This window comes from Lottia gigantea (genome assembly GCF_000327385.1).
Source record: "Lottia gigantea unplaced genomic scaffold LOTGIsca_19, whole genome shotgun sequence".
In the NCBI taxonomy this organism is placed as follows: Eukaryota; Metazoa; Mollusca; class Gastropoda; family Lottiidae; genus Lottia; species Lottia gigantea.
Window position 1 is genome coordinate 1143616 of NW_008708358.1, and position 26069 is coordinate 1169684.

At 33.2% G+C, this 26069-nt stretch overlaps 2 protein-coding genes across 2 annotated transcripts; one reads left to right on the plus strand and one right to left on the minus strand.

Annotated features, from left to right (window-relative positions):
• Window positions 1-2390: 2390 nt before the first annotated feature.
• On the plus strand, window positions 2391-9125 carry LOTGIDRAFT_159081 (hypothetical protein; the record flags this gene model as incomplete). Its single annotated transcript, XM_009052741.1, has 8 exons — window positions 2391-2472; window positions 4596-4721; window positions 5552-5572; window positions 6070-6229; window positions 6535-6635; window positions 7407-7562; window positions 8029-8143; window positions 9029-9125. 8 exons carry the CDS (start codon window positions 2391-2393, stop codon window positions 9123-9125), a joined length of 858 nt encoding a protein of 285 aa, XP_009050989.1.
• Window positions 9126-9693: 568 nt separating this feature from the next.
• On the minus strand, window positions 9694-25334 carry LOTGIDRAFT_159082 (hypothetical protein; the record flags this gene model as incomplete). The annotated part of the gene is made up of 37 exons (XM_009052742.1): window positions 9694-9756; window positions 9936-10143; window positions 10534-10691; window positions 10882-10941; window positions 11414-11471; window positions 11589-11678; window positions 11881-11969; window positions 12293-12379; window positions 12630-12689; window positions 12884-12986; window positions 13228-13352; window positions 13585-13657; window positions 13807-13911; window positions 14224-14294; window positions 14464-14586; window positions 15633-15711; window positions 15864-16048; window positions 16456-16617; window positions 17016-17158; window positions 17413-17538; window positions 17899-18025; window positions 18239-18299; window positions 18568-18653; window positions 18821-18883; window positions 19299-19394; window positions 19677-19787; window positions 20172-20305; window positions 20760-20901; window positions 21427-21503; window positions 21749-21892; window positions 22125-22158; window positions 22430-22500; window positions 22997-23094; window positions 23358-23428; window positions 24306-24433; window positions 24704-24761; window positions 25287-25334. The coding sequence occupies 37 exons, from the start codon at window positions 25332-25334 to the stop codon at window positions 9694-9696; spliced, it is 3717 nt and encodes a 1238-aa protein (XP_009050990.1).
• Between the last annotated feature and the right edge of the window lie 735 nt (window positions 25335-26069).

The window sequence follows — 26069 nt, forward strand, 5'->3', positions numbered from 1 at the left end:
AAAAAGCCTCACCAAAATCCAGGACAGGACTGATGAATGATGTCTTGTCGAATAATAAAAGTCGTAGGTCACAGTTGGATGCAGTTCGTTCACTACACTCTACTACTTGCAGCTTGATCGTGTTGATCCTACCGACCATAGTTCAAGTAGTCCGATACATCTGACTCTATTCCAAAGCTTCTGATAGCTATTTTGACAGTTGTCGGTCGACGAAGGTTCAATAGGCTGTGCAGAAAATACCGAATTGTCTTTATCCCAAATACATGTGATCAACTAAAATATTTACAGCAGCACGAACCCAGATCACATACAGCTTCAATAAAACTAAAATCGAAATAAATTGACCATGACTTGCATATTTTCGCCATAAAGATACTTTATACTATTTAGACTCACTCAACCGTCAAATAATAAACATTGCTGTAATTTAAAATTGATTAATGGGGAATTAAAAGCCATTTTATAATCTGCCTCTCTCTGTCAAACCGACATTACTGGAGATATCATACTTTTAGTCTCATGTATTGTAGGCCCAGGATATTTTAACCTTATTGTTTCATGGGCCTCTTATCTAATCAAAAGAAGATAGTTTGCACGACTTACAGTAAATGTGTACTGAATAAGAACACTATATAGCTTATCTTCCCACTAGCCTACATGATACAGATAGATAGTCGCGATGGGTCAACTCAACTTTAGAAATCTGAGCCCCCCCGACATAGCCTACCCTTGCAGAATTTAGTGTGCGCTAAAGGTGGCGAGGTCAGCGGAACTCCCGTTGGAAGTTTATTATACATTTGGCAGTGAAAAGGCCTTAATTTCCGGAGACCTCGAGTCGCCTCTCATTGTTTGCACCTCCTCAGGCATTAATTTCCAGCCCGGGTTACTTAACAGACCCAAGCCCAAAGCTGAATGCTTCCAAGCTCTTTAGTAGTGTTTAGTGTTAGGCTAGTATTCTTATATCGAAAACCAAAGGCCTAATAAAAAGAAATCTTATAAATCATACTTAAATTAAATGGACTTAAGCTTTATTCGATCGCCCTTCGTTAAGTTTTCAGTCTTATCTTGTGGGGGACGCCATCATTTTGAGGGCGAGAGCTAGTGTGACAGTAGATTCAAATCACTTTCCAGTTAAAAAAAAGGACCCCTATTCCCAGCAAATTAGGATACTTGAGTGTCTGAAGGGAGGTGACTCCATTTAGTAACATTTAATAAAATATCAGGAGAGAATTTTTTCATTATGAAATCCTCTATATATGAAGATAAATGCTAGAATTGTGTTCTATGTTTCTCTTTTTTTTATATCAGCAATTGCAATTGATCCTCTAGCAGATTCACCCTCTGTTGTGAGCAAACCTAAACAACTCCAAGGCTACTTGGAGTAAGCCCAAGATCTAGCTTCAAGGCCCGTTTAATTCTTTCCTAGCCAACCTTCATGAAGTTTATGAAGTTGCTTATGGTGCGTCTCGAACACTCCATAGATATGTGGAATATAAATAATTTAAATTATCACTTAAAATGCATGGGGATGAGCACTCAACGTGACCATTTTAAGAGTGAAATGAGCCATCGGTCGACCTCAAGGAGAATCGCCACATGTAGCTCTAGGCCTCTATCCAAAATCTAAAATACTTGATATTTACTTAAGATCTGATTAAAGGGTCGATAATATTTTATCTGTATAGTGGTGGTAAAACACCCAGTGATTCACAGTACAGCATATTACCTCTAAGCTACCAATATCTTTTTATTATTCATTATCAGAATTTCCTAGCAATACAAAAATCTTCCGCCCCGTTGAGATATCACACAACTCTTGTATCTTTTAACGTTCCGAAAGGGTGTACATCGCAAATCGGGATGTATGTTAAGTTTGTACTTTTTGTTCTTTTCTGTAAGTATTTTGTATTCATTAAACACAGACAAGTCTGAAACTGGTTTTCTCCTACTTAGATTCTGATTAGCTTAGAGGCCCTAATCGATTGTCTTTTGAAATTTTGATATACTGAATTCAAGATTCGGGTGGACTGAAATATACTGATTAGGTAGTGATAAAAATTTTCAGATTATGACAGCATGGTAGGCCTACAGCGTACTGATGGGGACACGGCCTCATAATTGAACCCTTTCGTGATATGATACAAGCTCCAAACTACTATAGGCCTACCATGCACGTGTCGGAGCCACTCGCAGTCCCGAAGGCAATTTTTCGGGCAAGCGTTTGCAAAACTGTTATAAATAGGTTAGAAATTCGGGCAACCCAAGAGATAACGCCCTCTCCCCTCGGGCGTACACCTGGCTCCGCCACTGATCATGCAGTTAACACTATTTACTGTTGATTTTACTATTGTTAATTATTTTTTCATATTGTTTCCACTTAAAGATCAAATATGATTCCAGGTGGTGTGACCAGAACACATGCAGCAAATTCCTCTGCTCCAATACATGATCTTTCGGCAAAACCGACTGATGGTAGGCCTAATACATTATCTTTTAGACATTTAAAAGCAGTTGTTAAATCATATATTATAATTGGCATATTGGAAAAAACTAGTAATCAGTCCGAAACTTTTGAGCTTTTCTTTCAACAATTGTAAAGTTCTTCAGAAAACGCGTCACACTTAAAAAGCTATGAACCGATCTCAAACGATTACAACCCGCTTCCGTTAAAGCGTTATCCATTGCGCTTTCCAACAGCGAATGTGACCGGCTTATCGCGCTAAAAATCACAACGCACATTTCAGGCATACGGTGGTAGCTATTTTCACACTCGCTTCCGTTAAACGGCATGGGGAAAACCTGCTAGTGATTCACGTGTAATTTGTTCGTGTTGCTGCTTGTAATGTCCGCAAATAATTGAGCGATGGCATGGTCGAGGCCAGACCGACCGCTTTTGCTATATAGATGTATGTCGTCTACGCCCATTCTGTGACATTCATCGAACATCACTATAAAGTAGGCTACATGTAAGAAGCTGAATACTATCATTGTTTTCGTTTGGCATCTATGGGTTTATAGCGCTGTCAGTGTGACGCGTTTTGTATATATCATACCGCTTCAGAGCGTAGTATGACGCTAACAAATTGAATGCGCTATGACGTAAGCGAAGTAAGGTGATCGGAAATAGTATTGATATCGAGTTTAGTGTGAACGCAGCAGAAATAGAGAATCGACTCTTTTCAATGGGTGAGGTCAAATGTTGAGTTACCACTGAGTCGAGTTAACTCTGGGTTATCTCCGGGTTAACCTGACCACTCAACTCGGGGTTTACCCCGAGACGCGGTTAACTCGTAGTTAACTCAACTTTCTCAGTTGAGTTGAGTCAACTCAGGGTTAACTCAGACTTACCATTTCGTTTTTACACATGTTTTTTCGCGCGATTTTGCAAACTTTGTGCTTCTTCATGGGCTCGGTACTGCTCACTAGACGTCGATCATGATTCTCACCACTCTCTTCCGCAATTCTTGAATAAATGGCACAAAAATCATCTCGAAATCTTCACTTGACTCTTTCAACTCGATTTCGACTCAACTCGGGATTTGACCTGCACTTCAAGCTAACCCCCTTAGGTGTTAACTAACACCAACTGGAATTCACGTTGATTGTGGGCTCCGAGAGCTGTTCATCCAGGTTGTATCAAGTACAGATATCATTTGCTGCTGAATTCTAGGATTGACACGTTGATGAAACCTTCCTCTGCTCGAATTTTGGCTTGAGAAAAACGATAGGTCAGGTTAACTTAACTCAAAAATCGACTCAATCCTGAATTTCGGGGTTAACCCCGAGTTGAACCTGGGGTTAATCCTCGGTCAACTAACTCAAAAACGGGAGATCAAATTTCAGGTTGAAATGGGGGTTGAGTCAATTAACTGGGGTTAACTCAACATTTGACCTCACCCAATGGATTGTGCCTGTGTTCAGAGAGTCGGCAATGTGTCGGCTTTGACCACCTAGTATCTATTCATTGGATTGAACCATTATCAGGCACACGGCGGTTTTATCCATGTAGTAATATCATACCTACTTTTATATGAAATGTTTCAGCCACGTGCAACGATAAGCTTGGATATAATAAATGTCGTTCATATGGAAAAACCTCGTGTGGAAAGGTATACGAGGCCTGGGCGAGACAAAACTGCGCTGAATATTGTGGATACTGCACAAGTGAGCATTTCATTTATATATACGCATTGTCTCTACTACATGAGTGGGTGCCCGTGGACTTCTTTTTTTTTTTAAACATATTATGCTCCTGCAATCTGAGACCCCTATGGCTATAATGCCTGTTGAGCTAAGATTTTCTATGGTTTATGTTAATGCTTTATCACCACTTTAACCCCACCATTTTTTACTTTCTTTCCGCATATTGTTCCATATTAACATTGATTCACCAGATTATCTTCCGCAAATCACACATTCGTTTGAAACTTCAAGCTTGTGAGCACTCCTGTCACAGTTTTACTCTACAGTTTCAATTATCGGTAAAGCTGTTCGGGATACGTTTGACCTTTTACCTCTCATGTCATTCACAAGCAAATATATTGATTAACATTTTCTGCTGTTTTTTTAAAATATAAAATCATGCCGTTTTACAGATCCACATCGCACTCCTAAAAAATGTGTAGATACTCTAAAAAACTGTGCATCTTATCCAGCTGAAATATGTACCAGTGCTGATTATCGATTTTGGATGGAAGACCACTGCTGTGCATTTTGTAGCGGTAAGATATGATATACACTGTAAATCCCTTCTTAGCACTCCGTAACGTAGTAGAAGCAATTATATATTACGAGGCAATTGTTCCACTTTAGAAACGACGAAGCTGTTTAACTTGGATCGCGATAAGGTCTCAGTGGACGATTATGTTATTATTATTTAATTTTTTAGCACAATTTGAATTAACATTTGTAAAAGCCACCCTTGTGTGTTTTCATTTAGGCTATCAACCGGCCTATCGCTCTCAGCTTTAGGATTGCTGAATGAAAGGCTAATAGAGAGAGTGATCATTGTTCTATGAACCTCACTTGCTTTACCGTCAGTGAAATGCTGCACGATTTCCACAAATTTTCATCATAAGACGAAGGTATACTGCCTCTTAGGAATACTAAAAAATGGAATATTAAAAATTCGCCATTCATCAGTGGACTTACCTGGTGTCAATACCACGACAAAATCCCTCTATAATCCAATAAATCCACTAATCTAAATACTCAGTAATTTTGAAACACGCTTAGAAGAGTTATTCCATACTTACTTTGTTTAATGGATATGTCTTACATAGAGGTTCTATTCCTTAGTCATTGCACCTGGTAAGTCCAACTGAAGAAAATAATGTATACTTTTATTTACCAAGTTTGAGACTTTTAATTTTATGTCTATTCTAAGAGGCAGTATTCCTTTAAACACTGAAATGACTGTCAAATTATATATAAAATGTACATCGATCGACACACTGTCACTTAAAAGTTGGTAATCATTTCTGTTGTCATTATTCAAATCATAAACCATTTAACAATCCAATATATAATATTTCTTTTCATTCCATTTCAGGTGACAGACCTACAGGAACAGGTAGAACGCGCTGTTGGAAACACAGCTTATAGTCTTTTGTCGACATTATGTCTACGCTCTGGAGTACTAGATCAGCAGAATTCCGCATGTGCACATTTAGACGTGTCTTTTTTTCTATTTTTTGTTGCAATTTCATGGCGTCACGACGTTTACATAGTGTGCCATTATGACATTTCATATCAGATTTAATCTTGCACTGTGTTAAAATTTGAAAGTAAGCTGGCAACAATTTGAAATAATAATGTTATAATGTTAACTCGATTCGGAACAATTGGAAGGCCTGCAGATAGCTCTAAGAACGAGCGGCTGGTACTAATGTTTATCTTAAAGATAATTGATTGTTGTAACCGTTATATATTTTCAGCCGTTTTCCTTTTGGAATGAGTAACACTAACTGATTTTAATCACGATATTGAAATAAAACTAAAGTATATGGATTTAACTGTTGAAATTTTTCTATTAGTAGTAGGACTGTGTCTATATCTTTACTCTTCTAGTACCTTACGTACCACCAACACACTCTGGAATATGTGATAACCAAATAGACTGTGATGTATATGAAGATTCTGCATGCGTTGGTGTTTTCACTCCATGGGCATTTGATAAATGTCCGCTTAGATGTGGCTACTGTTCTCACCCAGAACCATGCTTTGACAAGTAATATAGCAATTTTCACTTTTAATTCATCACGGCAAAAATGAAATCTTTCTCCATTTATCTCTATAAGCTTTTCATTTTCGTTCATGGTTTGTAAAGAAACGTTTTAAGTTCAACTTGATCTCACGGCTACAGGAAGTTTACATAAAGGATCCCTCAGTTACAAATTAATAAAGAAGATTGACTAAAATAGCAACATATAAGGGTATACAAAAGTGGAATGAAAAATTACATTTCATAGGCATAACCAACACTTGATTTGGTAAGTTCAATGACTAAGACAATGATCTTGTACTTTTTTTCAGAATAGATTATTGCGATCAATACACGAAAGACGTGTGTATAGTAGATACTTATAGGATTTGGGCGAGAAGAAATTGTCGGAAGTACTGTGGTATTTGCTATAGTAAGTAGGCTATTATAAAGAATTTATAAAGATTTACAGCCAGGCCCGTAGCTACATGGGGATTACCCCATGAAAAAGTCTTACAACCGTCCGTTTTACTGTAACTATACACTCAACGGGCCTGATTACAGCTATTAATTGTGCAGATTTTCCATTCGTATTTGTTTCCGGATTCCATTATACCTTTTATCAGATAATGACGTCACGGCCGTACATACCATTTGGCTTGAGAACTATTTGTTACAATTGAACTTATACTAAGTTTTTGATTTTCATTTTTTCCCTTCTTTCGTTTCAGATCAAACCAATTTGTTCACTCCAGGTATCTATAATTTAGAATACAAATTCTGATCATAAGCACAATCTACGGGAGCCCTATCGGTTAACATCTATTCGGATGTAGTCAAGCTGGCAGAAAAAATAAAAAAAAATCCCCTGGAAACACTTGGAGCTTTATTTTACATGACTGTTCGTCTTTGCAGTCAATTCCAAATCCACTCAGTCTCTGAGAGGTAATGCAGTTTATATCCTCGTCAGCATCTGCATCGGCCAATTGGTATATAATAAATATACTATAACAATGTATATATTATTTTGACTCTTTGGTGAATTGATACTCTGGCCATAAGAGATGAGCTCTGTTGCAAATTCTAGCTAGCTAATCCATAGACAGGTTCGGAGTTTCAAAACATGCTTAACCTCTCATTATCGCTGGCATCTCAAACTGCTTTATCATTTTATCACTTCCGATTTCATATCATTTTTTTGCAGGTACTGGCACATACGTAGAACCAACGGTAAACCCCCATCATGTCCACACCGAGGCACCTTACACTGGGTCAACTATCGCTCCCATTGAGGGTCCTGGAAAGATCATAGCTTCACAACAGACCTTTCTAGTAGAAGGACCTCCATCTGCACTTCCAGGTAATGCAGAAAAAGCGTTGCATTTTCAACATCATCACTTTAGTTCTGAAAAGTTTCAAATACTCTTGTTTCTTTTCTTTCTATCGGTCAGCTCTTCGCACTTGTTCTAAAATACCTACAAATCTTCATACAAACAAAATACATTAACACGTAATAAAATATAAAAACATACGATTCAAAATATTTCATAAATATTCCACATTTCAATGAATTTCTCAATATTCCACATTCATAATTCCAATTCTCAATATTCCAATTTCTCAACCCAATTTCTCAATATTCCAATCCATTTTCTTAATATTCCACATTCTCAACCCAATTTCTCAATATTCCAATCCATTTTCTTAATATTCCACATTCTCACCCCAATTTCTCAATATTCCAATCCATTTTCTTAATATTCCATTCTCACCCAGATTTCTATTCTCTCAATATTCCACATTTTCAACCAAATTTCTAATTTCAGATAGATGCATGTATAAAGGTAACAATTATATGCCAAATCAAAAATGGAATGATGGGTGTAGTTATGTGTGTTCATGTTTCGACACAAAAACTAACAGAATGATTTGTACAGACAGGTCTGTTCAGTTTACTCTTTCTCGCAATAATCAAAATATACTGAAAGGCAAAATATACTGAAAGGCAAAATATGAAAAATGAAAATGAAATGAATGGAGTTTTACGTCCCACTTTTCTGCACCATGTGGGCTAATGAACAAAATATAATGAAAGACAAAATATAATGAAAGACAAAATATAACGAAAGGCAAAAGACGTGCCATCTGCATTAACATAGCATCTCTTTCAAAAATGAATGAAGTTTTACTTTTCACCATGTGGGCTAACGAAAACGGATAACACCATGCAGGGTACAATGAGGGAAATTTTGCCAGGCCAGCGGCATAAGCCTGCTCTTTTTTTCGATTTCCAATTGTCAAAGGATCTTTAACGTCCATAGCCTGTAGCACACGGGGCCTCAGTTTATTGTCCAATTCGAACGACTACACGTTTTTTCCATATCACCCCCTCTTACCCGCATTACTAACATGGGAAACTAGGATATCTTTATTTCAAATGCTTATATACGTATGTAAATACAGTAGAAAAAGTCGGTGTTAAGTCGACTTTAAGGCATTAAAAGGAAGCAGTGGAACCTTAAAGGGTTTATGGACAATAGAACATATAACTTCCTGCGTCAGTATTTATAGAAGTGACGTTTCTTTTGCCTTTCGGTATATCACAAAAATCACATGACTCACAGAAATAACAGTATTGTAATCAGTGATACAGTGGCATTGACAGTAACTTAGGTAGTTTAGAATAGATCTTCACATGGTTATGAAATAAAACCCACTTATATCGTATTCATTACTACCTCAAAATAAAATAGACAGATTTGTGTTGCACTATTTCACTTTTTTCAAGTATAAATTATTATCTTTACTCCTTCTCGAAACTTTCAGGTGTTCAAATTGGGATATTCAGCTTCCTATCAAGAACTGTTCTCTTGTACAAGAGCCAGGAGAGTGCTGTAAACGACTGGAATGTGAACCAGAATAATGGACTGATCTGAAGGAAAGATGAGAGTGATTTATAAAGTTTGTGTTGATTTTCTTTCGCAATAAACAATTTGTATTGTATCTTGATATCTCTCCAAACTGATCAACCAAATTCTCTTTTTTCAGAATAGGTCTCTGTCTTCTTCTGTAACTGCTTTTACGTCCTTTGACCACATAATCCAAGAATGTTATAAAGCTGTTTTTATGACCCCCCTTGTCTAATTGGGAAATATAAATTTCTCAGTACTATATTAGCACTTATACATTGATAAGTCGTTATTTAAAATGCTGAGCTTAAACATAACAAGGGCAACTCAGGTTGTGAACAGCTCTCAGGGAAAAAGTGAAAAGAGGACGAACATGAACAGGGGCGAACGGACCCGGATTCGTTGTGAACAAGTCAAGCAACCTGAATTTAGTAATTAACACATAACAGAAAAGTTTTCCAGATTTCTACCACATACACGACTAGTGGCAACTTTACACTTCCACATTTCTTAAAAATATGGTTTTGTATCTTCTACAATCCCAGAGTCTTACTCTTTAAAACAATATCCATGTTGATATTTTCACCTGGTGCTTAGGGAAATAAAAAGATTATATACATCAATACCACAGTTCTTAACCAAACTCTGAAAAATGAAATAGAAGAAACAATTCAAGATGTTCAATGAAATCATAATGTTTGGTAAATGCTCAATGCTTATGGATTTCGAAGGCCAGAATGTATTTTGTTTCTGAATAGATTTAAAGGCAGATGAACATGAAATATAATTTCTTTTATATTTCCCTGAACTCAAGAGCAACTTACCTTGTCTATGAACAGGAGATGGGACTGTGGTGTCATTTTTAAACATTTTTTAGTAAAGTTACAGTGATCTAATATTTCATCAATAGGCTGCTTTGAATCTTGATCAAATTTTTCAGTGATTTTAGAAAAACAAGTAATAATGTGTTTACAGTTCATTTTTTCTTCAAGGAAATGTTTTAACTTATCATCTGATAATTCAGATAAACTCCTGCAAAAATAAAAATAACATCCTCTTTTAAATTCCCTCATTGTCAAGTCACAAGAATAATATATGTGGGCTTTGAATGCTTTTGATCAATCTGTTCTTGAAACTCTTTCCTGCACAACTGTTGCATGCACTTCAGGTCAGAATATTTTAACCAATCACTCATATTTTTAAGAATCAAAGCCTTAGTTTGAAAGGTTAACAGTTTTTAACGTTTCCTTCAAAATTTATATCTCATATCCAATTTGTGATAACTTTGCAAAAAAGTTAATTTGTCCACACTGCAGTTTTTTGTTTCTTTTTTATCTGTCGAGGACCTAAACACCCAACATCCTTTTATAAAAGCTTCTCATCTTTGTTCACTTCATCCATATATTTAATGTGAATGCTTACCTCAAAATAGTAAACTCATAGTAACGCTTAGCTTCAGCTGAGGCTAAATATTGCTTAATGATACAATCAGTAAATATAACAGGAAATACAGATGGTGCTCTGCTTATAATGAAATTAACCACTTTTTTGCATCTACCAGTATTCTCACAACTATCAATCTGAACACAAAATTGATTTACAAAAAAAAAAACAGAAATTAATGAACAAAATAACTGAATTCAGTTTTGTGTAATAAAAGTTTACTAAGTGTTTTACTTTAACTTTTGTTAAGTGAACTATAAAAATTGACATTTTTTAGATATCTTGAGCCTAATTTCTAACATAAAATAACCACTCAGATGTACGTACCTCTGAAACACTATTCACTGCACTGTAGCACAGAATCATATCTAAAAGGTTTACAGCAGTCTACAAACAAAGTAATTTACTTAATTTTAGTTTAAAGGGACAGGTAGGCCATTATTTTGACCAATCATACTTTAGACTCAGAAACTGGAATTTTTTACTGAGGTTATCAGTAATAGTGTTCATAGCTCACTGTCGAATTAAGAAGTAAGAAACTCTGTGATATACAGAAAAGACATATATAGAAATAGTGCGCAAAATTCCTAGTTATAAGTATTTTTAAAGGAATTATGTGATTTTCGTACATTTCTAGTACTTCTGAAGACTATTAACATATATTCAAGACAAAAAGTCAACCCCCCAAAATGGCGCTACTGTCCTTTAAAATATAACCATTACCAATACTAATACCGATAAGTTTTCTAAAAAAAAAAAAAGAAGATACAAGCACCATGCCATTCTGCCACTGGCTGACCTTGTCGATACATTAGTCCAATCTGAGGGAATAAGGTAATAAAATTCAAGTGTAGGTTACCTGATTTGAAAGGCTCAGAGTTATCTGTTCCATCACTGCTTCAACATCAATATATTTTCTAAAAGAAAAGAAGAATAAAACTGATACTTTGTCAAAGTATTTTGTTATTTTTGAGGATGTAATTTACCTTTTTTCTTTTATTTAAATGAGTTCATAATTGCAATAAAATATATACCTTTTGATAAGTATAGAGAATAAAGAAGCTGCAACACATAGCTCACTTTTAGAAGGCAGAGAAGAGAAACCATTTTCTTCTAAAACCACCCTGGAATTAAACCAATCACAGAAATTATTGTACCATTATCACAATCACAAGAAGAATCTAACAGAGTTTCTGGCTGGTTTTGTCCACTTGGTCCCCGTATAATATTTAATTAGCAATTGTCAATCTTTAAAGAGAAGTAGGGAGATTACATCATAGCACTAAGTTATATGGATGTATTAAAGACGTATGGAACGATTCATACCTTGTGTCTGTTGCGATATCAAATGATGAAATATTAACAAGCGGAAGATTTAATTTTGACCACAAATGCTGGATATGTTTCCAATGTACCTGAAATTATAACAAACACTTAAGCACTCTTCATTAAACAGACTTTTTAAGAAATGTTTTGCAGAGAAACATATTAATTGAGATTGTCCTGCTGTTGATTTGACTCTAATTCGTGGTTGTGAACGACGAGGCAGCTCAACTGTCTGAAAATTTACAAGCCTCTGTGAGGTCCAAATTTCTCTACATAAAAGGCTTTGCTCCTTTTTATTAGCTTAATAAGAAGCAGAAAAGATGCAAGCCATTAAATTTGCTCATTTGAATCAGACTATAAATGTTATCAGCTGATAATCAAATTCGTTTAAGAAGGCACAAACGGAACTTACCACAAAAGAAACAAGAAATATATTCTGTAATGATATTTGTTGTAATATTTTTCTATCTTCTAAAAACTGACTTACAGATATAAGACCCTAAATTAAAACTCATTTATTTATACATGTACAATAACTAGCTTGTTGAGAACGAGGGGCTGTTTCACCATTTTGACAAAGACGAACTCTAGATTACTTTTAGTAATACGGTAATTTGATTTGTTAATAAAGTTAGCATTAAAATGTATTTTTATGATTGAGAATGTGCTTCTCAAAGCTCTGACTGTAGCATCAAACTCTGAAGCAGGATTTTCCTACATAAAGAATAAAGAAAATATTAAATCAATACCTGTAATATGTAAACTGTGAATGGCAAGGTGAAATAACATCCTTCATTTATATGTTCCTTCTACAATAACAAAAGTAAATCAGCACATTCAATTCATGGGTTTTTAATAAATACAAGAATATGCTCAATACTGCTTTTACCAAATGGATGCCACCCTGAGACTGGTTTTGTCACCTCAGCATGCCTTTATTTTAAAAGAGAGAACACATAGCTTAGTTTATATCGTATATTTATTGCATATATTAGAAACCTACCATATGATTTTTCAGAAATTCCAATGCAGCTGAAACCATATTTGGTGTCACATCGAAGGTATGGTTTACAAATAATAAGTGGCTAGGAAATTTCATTATTGACCTGAAATGTATGTGAAATTATAACAGCACTAGGTATAGCTAATCATGATGGAATAAGAGCTTTTATTGAAAATTATCAGTCCCAGCTCGTACTTACAAAGAACTATTAATGGCCCAATGGAAGTTTTCTGTGGTCATAACGGAGCAAAAGCCTTGAAAATTAATTTGTAGTAAAAAAATAAAATTTAACTGTGAATCAGACAAAGTTTGAAACTTGATGGAGAATACTCAGACAGTCATACCTTATGAATATCAACGTTTGAAAACATCGCTTATCAGAAGAACTTTCACCAATATATTTTTGCCATTGTCTAATAGCCCATGGTTCATCATCATCTTTTTGACTTGGTAGCAAAGGTAATATACTCTGTAATCAAACCAAAATATTTCTCTTTAAAAACAGTATTAATAACAATGCAAAAATAATGCTTAGTAAACTTGCTGAAAGGGTCAAACATTTTCACAGATTAGTATCACATCGGTCAAAGATTATCAAATTATCTATGATATCCTAATTTCAAGATAGAAGATATATAGTGTGTATTATATTGAAGATAATGAGGCTGCATAACTCTAAAATAACAAACTGTCAATAATACCTGTAATAAGTTATTCCATTCACTAACAGAATGACCATCCCCTGATCTTGAACACATATCACATATAGTACCACTGGAAAATATAAACAACAAGGATATCGGATGATTTCCAGTAGGCAATGGACCTTTAATATGCACAGCCTGTAGAACACAATGTGTCAGTTGATTGTCTTATTCAAAATACTAATATTGAGAAACAATTACAGGATCTGAGAAACTCACCTGTCTTGTAATAATAAACAGCACTGGAACAGTTCTGATGCCACAGCGACAGCATCATAATCTCGAAGGAAGTGATTGTAAATAATATCAGAATGGTATTCATACCTGAAATACAAACTCTCATATATACAAGTCATATATTATCACAGCTTTATCACAACATTATCATTTAGTGACGGGAACCAGGTTTTCCCGGACGGCTTTGATAAAAGATGAAACACACTCAATGAATTCAGACCAGCATCTTTATTCAGGCTTTCAATAACTCTCCCAAGTGAGATAACTCTTAAATCAGCATCAATATTAAGACTACAATATTGACTGTCCATGATCAAACAATATGGGAGCTTGGCCACAAAAACACAAAATTTCAAAAACCAATTGCAAGTTAATATCAGATAATTCTGAGTTACCTACCTTTGCAATTCAGAAAGTTCATCCTTGCCGTAAACATTGGATTCAAACTCTAGCCATTCTCTTATGGTTATCTGATGAAGCAAACAAGGAAAATGGTATAATTTAACATAACTTGGATGCAGTAAATCCAGCCAACAAGTCAAGCCTCTGGCATTGGCCTTTCTCGAATAACTTGCTCCAACTTAAAATTTCTTTTTAAGTTTTGACAGAAATATAATGATATTCAAAGTACGTTTTCACCTGTATGTCCTTGACTAGGTCTTGAAACAGTGTTGAATTATATACAGTCATAGTAATATCACAGTTATCATTATAACTGGTTTTATCATAACATTTCTTATATCTCCAACATACTAACATATACTACAATACAATTTAAAACATTTCTTATATCTCCAACATACTAACATATACTACAATACAATTTAAAACATTTCTTATAGCTTCAACATACTAACATATACTACAATACAATTTAAAACATTTATATCTTCAACATACTAACTTATACTACAATACAATTTAAAACATTTCTTATATCTCCAACATACTAACATATACTACAATACAATTTAAAACATTTCTTATATCTCCAACATACTAACATATACTACAATACAATTTAAAACATTTATATCTTCAACATACTAACATATACTACAATACAATTTAAAACATTTATATCTTCAACATACTAACTTATACTACAATACAATTTAAAACATTTCTTATATCTCCAACATACTAACATATACTACAATACAATTTAAAACATTTATATCTTCAACATACTAACATATACTACAATACAATTTAAAACATTTATATCTTCAACATACTAACATATACTACAATACAATTTAAAACATTTATATCTTCAACATACTAACATATACTACAATACAATTTAAAACATTTTTATATCTCCAACATACTAACATATACTACAATACAATTTAAAACATTTCTTATATCTCCAACATACTAACATATACTACAATACAATTTAAAACATTTATATCTTCAACATACTAACATATACTACAATACAATTTAAAACATTTCTTATATCTCCAACATACTAACATATACTACAATACAATTTAAAACATTTATATCTCCAACATACTAACATATACTACAATACAATTTAAAACATTTATATCTTCAACATACTAACTTATACTACAATACAATTTAAAACATTTCTTATATCTCCAACATACTAACATATACTACAATACAATTTAAAACATTTCTTATATCTTCAACATACTAACATCTAGGCATTCCCACAGAACTGGCAGTCAGTCCTACGGGATGCTCATTTACAGGTGTTTTACTGTACTACTGTACATTAGTATTTAACAGACTAATAACAAATAACAAATTTAATGAATAAAACTTACCGATTTGAGCAACTTCTCATTACAACCATTAACAAAACAATTATTATAAAAACCAAACTGTAAGTAACTGCTTAAAAATCTGGAAAAAATGAAAATATCAAAATATTAAATGCCTTTATCAAGAGTGAATTCTACAAAAGAGGGGAGAGTGCTCTAAAAAAGAAATAAGAAATGCTTCAAAGACTTAGGAATAATCAGAATGACATTATAGATAACAAAATAACATCTCACCTTAACAATAATGCAGGAGGAACTTTAGTTTCCATTCTTTTTAATATAACATGTAAAATATCAGATGGGGGGATAGAGCATGAACAATCCTTAACAAGAACAGTGTTAAATTGACATCCCTCAGACATCATCATACAGAATATACTAGACAGACCTTGTATATGATGCTCTTTAAGACTCGAGTCCTAAATGATAAGACATGTGGTTCATATTACTTACACTAATACTGAATAATTTCTCCAAAAAATGGGAAGTTGAAGATCACAGTGAGAAAATTGAGTATATCATGTGTAGCCCAAGTTTCTGAGTAGAGGTATAACAAGGCTGGACAGCCTATCTGCATTATATAATAGACAAATGTTAGAAATATTAAAACAGAACTTAAAAAACCATGTAGTTGTTACTGAGAGTTTCACACTATGCGATCTTCAGCAGACAACTGACCTATATAATTCATCCCGCGTCCCTATATAGTTATTACAGAAATAAGGTATATTTATCTACATGCATCCCTTTGGAGTTTCTGCACACCTAATATAATCTTTTTTGATAAATTTTTGAGAAAAGGCGTCCTGATGCTTTTGATTCTTACCTTACTTGTAAGCAATACTAATATTCTGGTAATCAGAGGATTAACCAATGGCCGATGTTGGCTTAATATTGCTAATAAACCCTTTAACCAATCAGATTGCCTGTTACATTGTATGTCACTATAGACCATTTTACATATAAAGTTAAGAATTGTATCAACAACCTGAAAACAAGAAGGAAAACCTGGCAAGTACTTAACATTTTAGTCAACAAATAAAGAATTCAGCTGCAAGAAGACATGCTATTGCTCAAGAAAATGTTTGTTGTAATAACTTACTAATTGCTAGAAAAAATAGCTCAAAATGGATCAATCGGTTATGGCATTTGATATTCTATGCCATCATGTATGGTAATATCAGGATATGCTGGTTATGGTTCTAATCTATGTTGTTGTATGTAAGCCCTTTGTCTTATTTAATCATGATTTCTGTGAGCCAGAATATATGGGTGTGTGTTTCCAATGCAAAAGATGGCCAGTAGACAGATTTAAGAATAAGGGCTTTGTAATCCATGTTAAATTTACTTATTCCTTTTAACAATAATAAATTAGACCCTACGTACATCTACATATACTGGCTGTAATTGAGGATAATCAGTATCAATTGTTACTATGGTAACACTATCTGTACTGTTTTCTGATTGTTTCTGATCAATATTCAAAATAAGTTCTATTTTATCACTGATATGAGATAAAACCTCATTCACTGAAAAAAACAATAAAGGAATAAGATTTAAAGTATATGACATTTGTCTTGAATGGTTTGTAAATATAACAAAGAAAAATTCAGGCCTAAACACTCTTCCAAGGGTGATAACTTTTAATATCTTAAGACCACAAAAGACAGATCATATGACACTAATTATATTAGATGTCACCAGAAAAATCTTGCAGCATAAAGCTGTAGAACTATCAAGAAAAAATTTCCCTCTCCAAATGCATAATAAATGATGTTGATACCTTTATTGTGTGTATTATTTTCTAGTGTATCTTTAAGTTGATTTAGCCGGTATTTAAGCTGTTCAACTGGTGGTAAGGAAACATCACCCATACAGTTGTCTTCATTATCACTGATATTAAACACACCTAGGACACAAAACGGAAGTACATTCTACATCTCCTTTCCACAACTGACACATGCAACCAAGGAGATATGGGTTTGGTGTCTCAAGAATACCTTGAAATTGACTGAGAGGAACTGGATTTTAACAACTGCTAGCAACTGCAAGAATCTGCAAAATCGCTGCAATTGTAGACTGATGAAGCACACAGATGAAAACACTGTCATTTTCTAATTTCTAGTGAAAATTAGAATCCATAACCATGCAGAGCTACCATTGTTCACAGTTCCTTAAGATATCTCGTTGTAGACCTCTTCCAATTTTAATCCACTGAGTTTGAGTCCTACAGTATTGTAACTAAGACCAATTGTCATTTAACCATTACCTTGTAATAATTTCTGTGCTGCTTTCTGACAGTTCGATACATACTGATTATACAGTGTATTAGATATTTTATCTGCTTTATGTAACAACTTCATAAACTTCATTCTAGTATCAGGTATATCTGGTAACTATTAAATATAGCATCTAGTGAGGTTATCACAGGGGTATTTTCTGCTATGTAAGTGGGAGTTTCAGGGGCCAAATAAAGATCACTTTAGTCATTGATCAATCATTTAAAGTGTTTTCAAATTAATTGTATAAAGCAACAAAAAAATTTCATGTCTTAAAATCTTTTCTCCGAGTTGAGATGATAAGAAAGAAAAATAATATGTAAAACTCACTGGTCTTGGTTTAAGTAAAGCTGGTAAGAACTGACCCACAAAATATGGCTTCCGAAAAATACTGGAATACAAGATCACATAGCCTGTAACTCTGAGCAACATGATTCAAGTTCTGTTTTAATATTTCTATATCGCTCTACAATTGATGTATTGAGCACTATTTTATCAGTGAAAATATTTTATTATTGATTTCAGGAATATATATATGGAAATACTAAATGAAGTTTTCCATCCAACTTTTTGCATATGAAGCATATCAGTGCAAAACAAGTTGCATCCTTATCATGATTGGTGTAATCAAAATTAATCAAGGTACAAATAAGGTTTACCTGGCCTCCATAACAGATGCAGGAATTTTTCCAGTTGATTCAAAACCACTCAATGCTTTTAGGACATGTTGTTCAGCCTGTTCTTCCTAAAGTAAATAATATATGTTATGAATATACATATTTAGAAATCTAATCTAAACAAATCTCACTTAGCAAAAAGATATACAATTGCTTAGAAAACATAGTTAATTGCTTGACCTAACTAAAAATAAAAACAACTAGTGCATCAAAAATATCAAATCTAAAACTTTACCTTTTGTCTAGCTGTGACAATATGTCCAGTTTCATTATACCTATCTTCACTGCCTATTGGTTGCTGTAAACAAAATATTTCTTGAAGTAAAGCAACAATATAAATGAATATTAATCTGTACAACACTAAATTTATCTGTCCATTGATTGGATTGAAACATCATGGGATCCAGAGGAAAGCATACTATTTTTGCATCAGTTTAATCTATGGATGTAATTCTACATCGGACTGCCCTTGATTCAATGTCATATTGTCATATAGTCTAGCATATAATATTGTGGTCTTAAGATAGCAAGTCTGTATTAAGAGTTATCTCCCTTGGGGAGTGTGGCAAGCCTGAATAAAGATGGTAAACACATTTTCATCAAGTGTATTATATCTCTGAATAGAAGCCATCCTAGAAACCTACAATTAAAATAAATAATACATCAGCTGATAATAACTTAAAGTATGGAAAACATTGTAGTTGAGAGCCTACCTTTAAATCAGCTAGTCTTGTTTTAGCAAGTAAAATATAATCTGATAACAAATCTCGACATTTAACTGGTGACCATGGCGGCTTTAATACATGTGCCTGCAACAAAAAGATTGTAACTATTTGCAAGTCTCTGAGATCTTTTAAAGCATATAATAAGCTTACATCAAAATTCATCCCCAGTTCTTTTAATTGCAAATATTCTTATATTAACATTATTTTATGAGTCTGTGCCTTGAATGTAAAAATATACACAACACTTTAGAAATAAGAACAATCACTGATATTTCTTTTTTTACAATTCTTGCTTGTGAATATCGATAATTTATAAACATGATTTTACCCTGAAGCATATATCTAATAATATAATTCATAACAAACCTTTAAATATACTGCCAATTCATATGGCACTACATCAGTCAAGAACTTCATCAGGAAACTGAAAGCTTTCTTGGACTCTGCCACAGTTCTTCCAGAATCTCCAAATGTTTGCTACAAAAATAATTGAAATAAATCTTTCAAGGCAATAGAATAATAATTTCTAACTTAATCTGAACATACAACTGTTCAAACTTAGATGAACATATTTTCCCTTCCAATGTTAAGGCTGTTAAATAATTAAATTAATACAAGTCTTTTGAAGCAACTAGTCTCATATCCAAATTATGATCCATATCAAATGTTCACTAATGTCTTTCTAGTTTTTTTCTTTTCAAAAACTGTAATATCTGTAATAAATCTAGACCATTGTTTTTTGTTTCCCTTATAACAGATAAATGCATTGTCACTTTAAGAATAGGAGACTTTTTTCTATCGATTCAAAGCATCACGTTCAAAAGAACACGGCCTGAATATTATTTTTTGAAGTTAAGTTACCTGAAACCAATCTTGGTATGATGGAAAAACATGTGGACCCTCTAGACAACTCTGTCTGATCAAAAAGAAAGCAACAATAGTACTTTCCATATCACCTTTTTCTAGTCCTTCACTCAACAATCTTTTCACATGGTCTAATAAAGAGCAGACGTTAAAAGAAAAATTCAAATTTAAAACATGCTGTCTCTAGCTAGGTGACATCTGTCAAACATTAAGTATCAACTGGAATTAGTAAGCAGTACATTATATCAAGCCTAATATTCTTTTGTAAGACATTTGACATACATGCTAAGTCTTTAAGCATTTTCAATCCAGTATCTCTATGTAGGGTATGGTTGCTCCAAGAGGATGGGAGTCTTCTATGCATTTGTTTAACAGTTGAAAAAGAGCACACAAGTACATATGCACTACAGCCACAAGGATTCTATGAATGGCATTAAGTGGCTTTTAGTGAAGATGAAATGTACTTCAATCAATAACAAGTAATCAATGAACTAATTAATGTGTATCAAGAACAGAATAAACTATTAGATTAATTTTCATTGTAAACATTGAGTTAATATTTAATCAAGAACTATGTCAACAAACCTTCAATTAGTGATGAAGCATCTTTAAAACAAACTAAAAATGTGGCTAAAAATGACAAAACATTTTCCCAATTGACTTCCTGTCTTTCCAGAATTCTATTTAAAATATCTAATACTTCTCTGGCTTCGAATACTAACATTAGCTACAAAATTAACAGTTAAAATATAACAAAGCTAGATTTGCTTAGCTTAAACAGATGACATTATGGGGGCTCTTGATCAGCACATTCGGGATTCATAGAATCAATAAGTTCAACAAAACCATTTGGAACAGAGTCAGAATGTTTTCTACCTGTGGCAAAAAAGGGAGGTGCAGACAGAATTCAAAATGGTGGAGAAAGGAAAAGAATGATTCGATTGCCAGAGTTAGAAGAGGCAGAACCTGTGCAGAACTAACTAATCGAGCACCATCAATAAAAAAATGCATCTTTAAAGGTTAACAATGTCTACTCTCCTGGCCACGTATTCTCAAAATCATCCTAGTGCTAAGATGTCCTAGGTTCTTATCTTCTAACATTGATTCCAGGACATCCTAGCGCTAAGATCATTTTGAGAATACCAGGCCTGATTTCCTAACCCAATTATCTAATTTATGATAAAATTTTCAGAAGATTTTACACCAATGTTCATGTATAGTCAGTCATAAACAAATTGGTGTTTCACAGTACCTGTTTATACAGTTGAATTCGAACTGGATTGGTTTTAGCAGACTTCCATTCTCCCTGATTCTGTAGCGCTTGAGACACTGAAAATATAAACAAGACAATTAGTTTCGGGTTTAAACTTAACAAATGATAGTCAGATAGAAGTATCTTTCAATCTTTGCTATGTGAATATTTCAATCGCTCACTCTATCTTTGTACTACCTATTCCTCCACGAGGTACATCAAGATGTGGGGTTATAAGAGATCTGAGAGATCCTTACTCAACCTTCATTGTCTTACTCCAAAAAAAAACAAAGGGATTGAAATATCTAAATAATCACAATACCTTTCATATTAGGTAAATAACTCATAGTAAATGAGAGTGTATGAATGGCGTATTTTCTATAATATGATTGTTTCAAAGCATCAGTTGGTGGGAAGGTGTGTAATATCGTCCCTTCTGTAAAATCTTTCATTTGGCATAACACTCCTAAAATGATACAATAAATCCTGTCAAATTTGCAAATCAATTTGATATGAAACAGACTCTAAGAGGAGGTAGTGAACTTAGACTTTGATCTTAAAGCTTAAAAGCTATAAATGACCTTGTGGAAAGTGTTTATATTTAAACTGAATATCAAGCTTTCGGAGGCAAATAAGTTCATGTTGAGGTCTATCAAGTCATTTAACTTCAAGGTACAAATTAATCAGAGAGCTCTTACCTTTTGTGACTCCATCTAAAATCTTCATACACATCTGAAAGATATATTACAAAAACAGTACTGAAATTTGTCAATGGCTGGTGATTGTGCTCCATGCAAAGCTAATTTGTTTTCAGTACAGAAATACAGATTTGCAGTTGACTTAGTAGTTCTCTTATCCCCTTGCTTTCCAGAAAAGAAGGATGTAAAACTCCATTCATTTTATTTATCCCCTCACTCTAAGAATTTTAAGATTTTAAATTCTTTTGAATTGTATAACTATACAATGAGATAATACAATTGACTGATTGAAATAGAATACATACCCTTTTGAGAGGAACTTGATGTTCACTTTTCTTTTCAGGAAAGGCAATCTTCACTAATATATCAGTAAAGTCTGAAAACAAGTACGAAGCCACCCATTGTAATTAAAAGATATATGTAATTAACCAACAGAGAAGCTGATAATTTTCTTGTAAAAATGATGATTTTCTGGCTGGAGAAGGAAATTTTTCATGTAGTTGTTCCAAAAGGGTGAGCATGCCCTACGTCCCTTGTATTACTCATCCAAGATGATCCAAATTTTTTTTTACATAAACCAAACAGGGATAAAGGACACTATCTGTCATATATGTGGGATGACTTAATTCTTTAACTTTCACCATCACTGTTCATCTTTTATCTATTGTTATTTTCGTTTATTTTCATTATCATTATTATCTTATGCTTGATAAAGATTCCTGTATGTGAATTGAAACATTGCAAACATTAAAGGAAAGAGTAGTATATCAATAATAGTGTGCTTATTTATTTAATATTTAACAGTTGTCGCAGATAGTTTTTTACAAATATAGAAGACAGGTTTATCAAGAGAGCATTATATAAAGACCAACCTGTAACTATCTGTTGTCTAATATCTCTAGTACCAGAATCTCCTTCTAATAAACTGAATAATTCTTCAGATACTTCTTGAGCACTATTCTCATCACATCTAAAAATAAGTTGTAGACACCTTAAGGTTAGCAAGCATTTCACATGATACTGATGCAAATGACCTTTTCATTCTATTATCACCTCCAAACTCCAATACACATTTACTTTGCCATGCATTTGGTATGAAAATTCACCAAATTATTTAAGGTAAAAAATCCATATAATCAGACCCAGTTTTATTCAAAGGATTGACTTGTTTTGTGTTAACCAACTGATTTTACTGTTTTTATACAGTGCTTATAACAAATTATGCACACAAACCTTTTGATATAATTTTCAATGGTATATACATTATCTTTGTTCAACATCCACCAAACTTCAATTGGAAACTTCTGGGATAAAAAATGTGATTGATGTTTAAACCGTATGAAATGGTATTATAATTGAACACTCCATTTCAACAATTCTATTACTTTAAAAAATCTAATTTGCATATCACATAACTAATATTAATGGCAATTTATTGTTGATATCAAATCTTGTGTATGAATCTTCTACTTTTGATATCTTGCGTATTTTGGAAGATGCCGAGTTATATGTATGGACATGTATATCTGGTATATCGTAAAGGAACAGTGTCAATATACTATCGTCCAATACGATATCCTGGCATGTCACATTGCATTGTATTGATTCATTGATATATCGAGGCAGCACAACAAGCAATCATTGATTTGATTATATATTAAGGTACCTGTTTATTAAATAAAGCCAGTATCTGACTATTTTGAAAATTACCAGTCGATATAATTTCCTTTATCAACTTTATACTTTTTCAACTTCTTGCTACAATTACAATCAATATTCAAATTGGTCTTATGTCCTTTCTCACAATGTTTATCAGCATTATCATCATTTTGTTATTTTCACCTTTTTGATGTGATTAACTTCTTCAAATTTCTTTTTATTTTTTCTTAATAAAACTTTCAACAATCCTCAAACAATATGATGTCAGGTTCATTACAGTAACTATCATTGTCAGTCAAATTCTTATGGGTAAAAGATCTATTACAAAAATCTATACAATTATTCCATTAATCAGGATACGTTTATTTAAATTGAGAAGGTCAAATATTTTCCTTAACTTCCCTAATTGATTTGGAAACTTATTTGCTATTATCCATTACAAAAATATCTGCTATACAATTATTCCATTAATCATGATACTTTTTTTTAAATTGTTAAGGTCAAATAGTTTCCTATACGTACCTTCATACTACCAGTAAGTAAAATAGTATTTTTCAATTCAATGTTTTGATGTATTAGTTTGATAATAGATAAAACTGAAGAATAAATATCACTTTCTTCCCTTTTCTCTAAAACCGACAGACACTGTGCTGAAATTAATAAATATTTGTCACATCTAAAGATTTCAGGTAATATTTGCCTATTTTTGGAGTGATAGACTAAATTCTGACCCAAGTAGGTTATAAAGAATTTATTTTAATAAAGATTCTCTTAAGATATTACTTAATGAAAAGACATCATTAGTAATTCATGTTACGCTAGAAAAACATCGAAACATAGAAAATTTCTTTGCTTTGCTTTAATCTTCGAGCAATTTGCACAACATGGTAAATAAGTTTGTTCTTATGATTATAACTTACCATTCTGGCTGGTTCCTTGTCTCAATGTCTCATCAGAACTTTCATTTGAAGATAGAGTCTGAAATATTTTAAGAGTTTATAAACCAAATTGACAAGAACGAGTATCAAGTGTTTAAGATTCATTTCTCATCAGGACCCTTGAAAATAACTTGCTTAACTCTCTGGTATTGGACATCTATGTGCTGTGGGTTCAAATCCTCAAGGTTATTACTATATAATATTACTATTACTGATATTTTGTAAATATTTATTTTGTATGACATAAATAGAGAAAAATGATATGCCACACCTAGTTCTCCTGAAAGTAGCCATGGTTGCATATGATAAGATCACGACTTTGTCAAGTTTTAACATTATCTTTAGTACATGAATGTAACCGTATCTCAAAGTATTGCATATATTGACCCTGATAATGGCTATAACAAAGCATTCAATTGCTGACACAACATTTATGTTATTAGTATCACATTAGCTTACAAATTGTGCAATACACATCCAAATAATTGTTTTACTAATTTGTTTTCAGACGATTCAGATGCTGCCAATATTGTCTGTTCTGTAGATCTTCAGACTGTCATCCTACCCACTTGAACATTTTGTTTAATTGTTCATTAATTTGTTGCTGAACCATCTCATTCTAGATGAAAGTTTTTACATAAAAACAATTAACAACAGACAGAGTTTTACTGAAAAGAAAGTATGGTACCTCTTGAAATATTTCATCTTTTTGTTGATGGTATGATATGAGCCTAAAAACTGATTGTTTTAACATTGACCTACTGTCTGGAGACAGATCACTCTTCCTCTTTCTTGTCTCTGAAATAAATGATTAAGTTCTTTTTTTTATCCTACTGACACATGCTTAATGAACTATAAGGCGATTTTTTCACAGGAGAGGAGCTGACAAAAAAGGGTTTCTGATGCCAAGGGACCCCAATTTCCAGAGGATGTAAATGTCGATTATCTCAAACGTAGAATACCCAGAAACATTTTTTTTGCTTAGAAGTTATTGGATGCGGCTGGAGTCAGATGTTCCGATCGGGAGCAGATATACATTGAGCAGTCGAAGATCGTTTTCAAAGATTTGCCAACTGTTAGATTGGTTTCCATTAGATCGAATGTGATAAAAGGGATAAAAAATAAATTAAGTAAATACCAAATAGATGGTTTAGATTGCTGCGCGCAGAAGAATTTGAGATTGACATTTTTCCAGCAAGCAAACGAGCAAACGTATGAAAATCGCAGGAAGTAATAATTCGCGCCAAATATTAAAAATATTGGATTATTATAATAATGACATATTTATATTCTGAAACGAAAAATCATTATGAAATTCATAATTCATTATGTTTTAGCCTACTTTAAT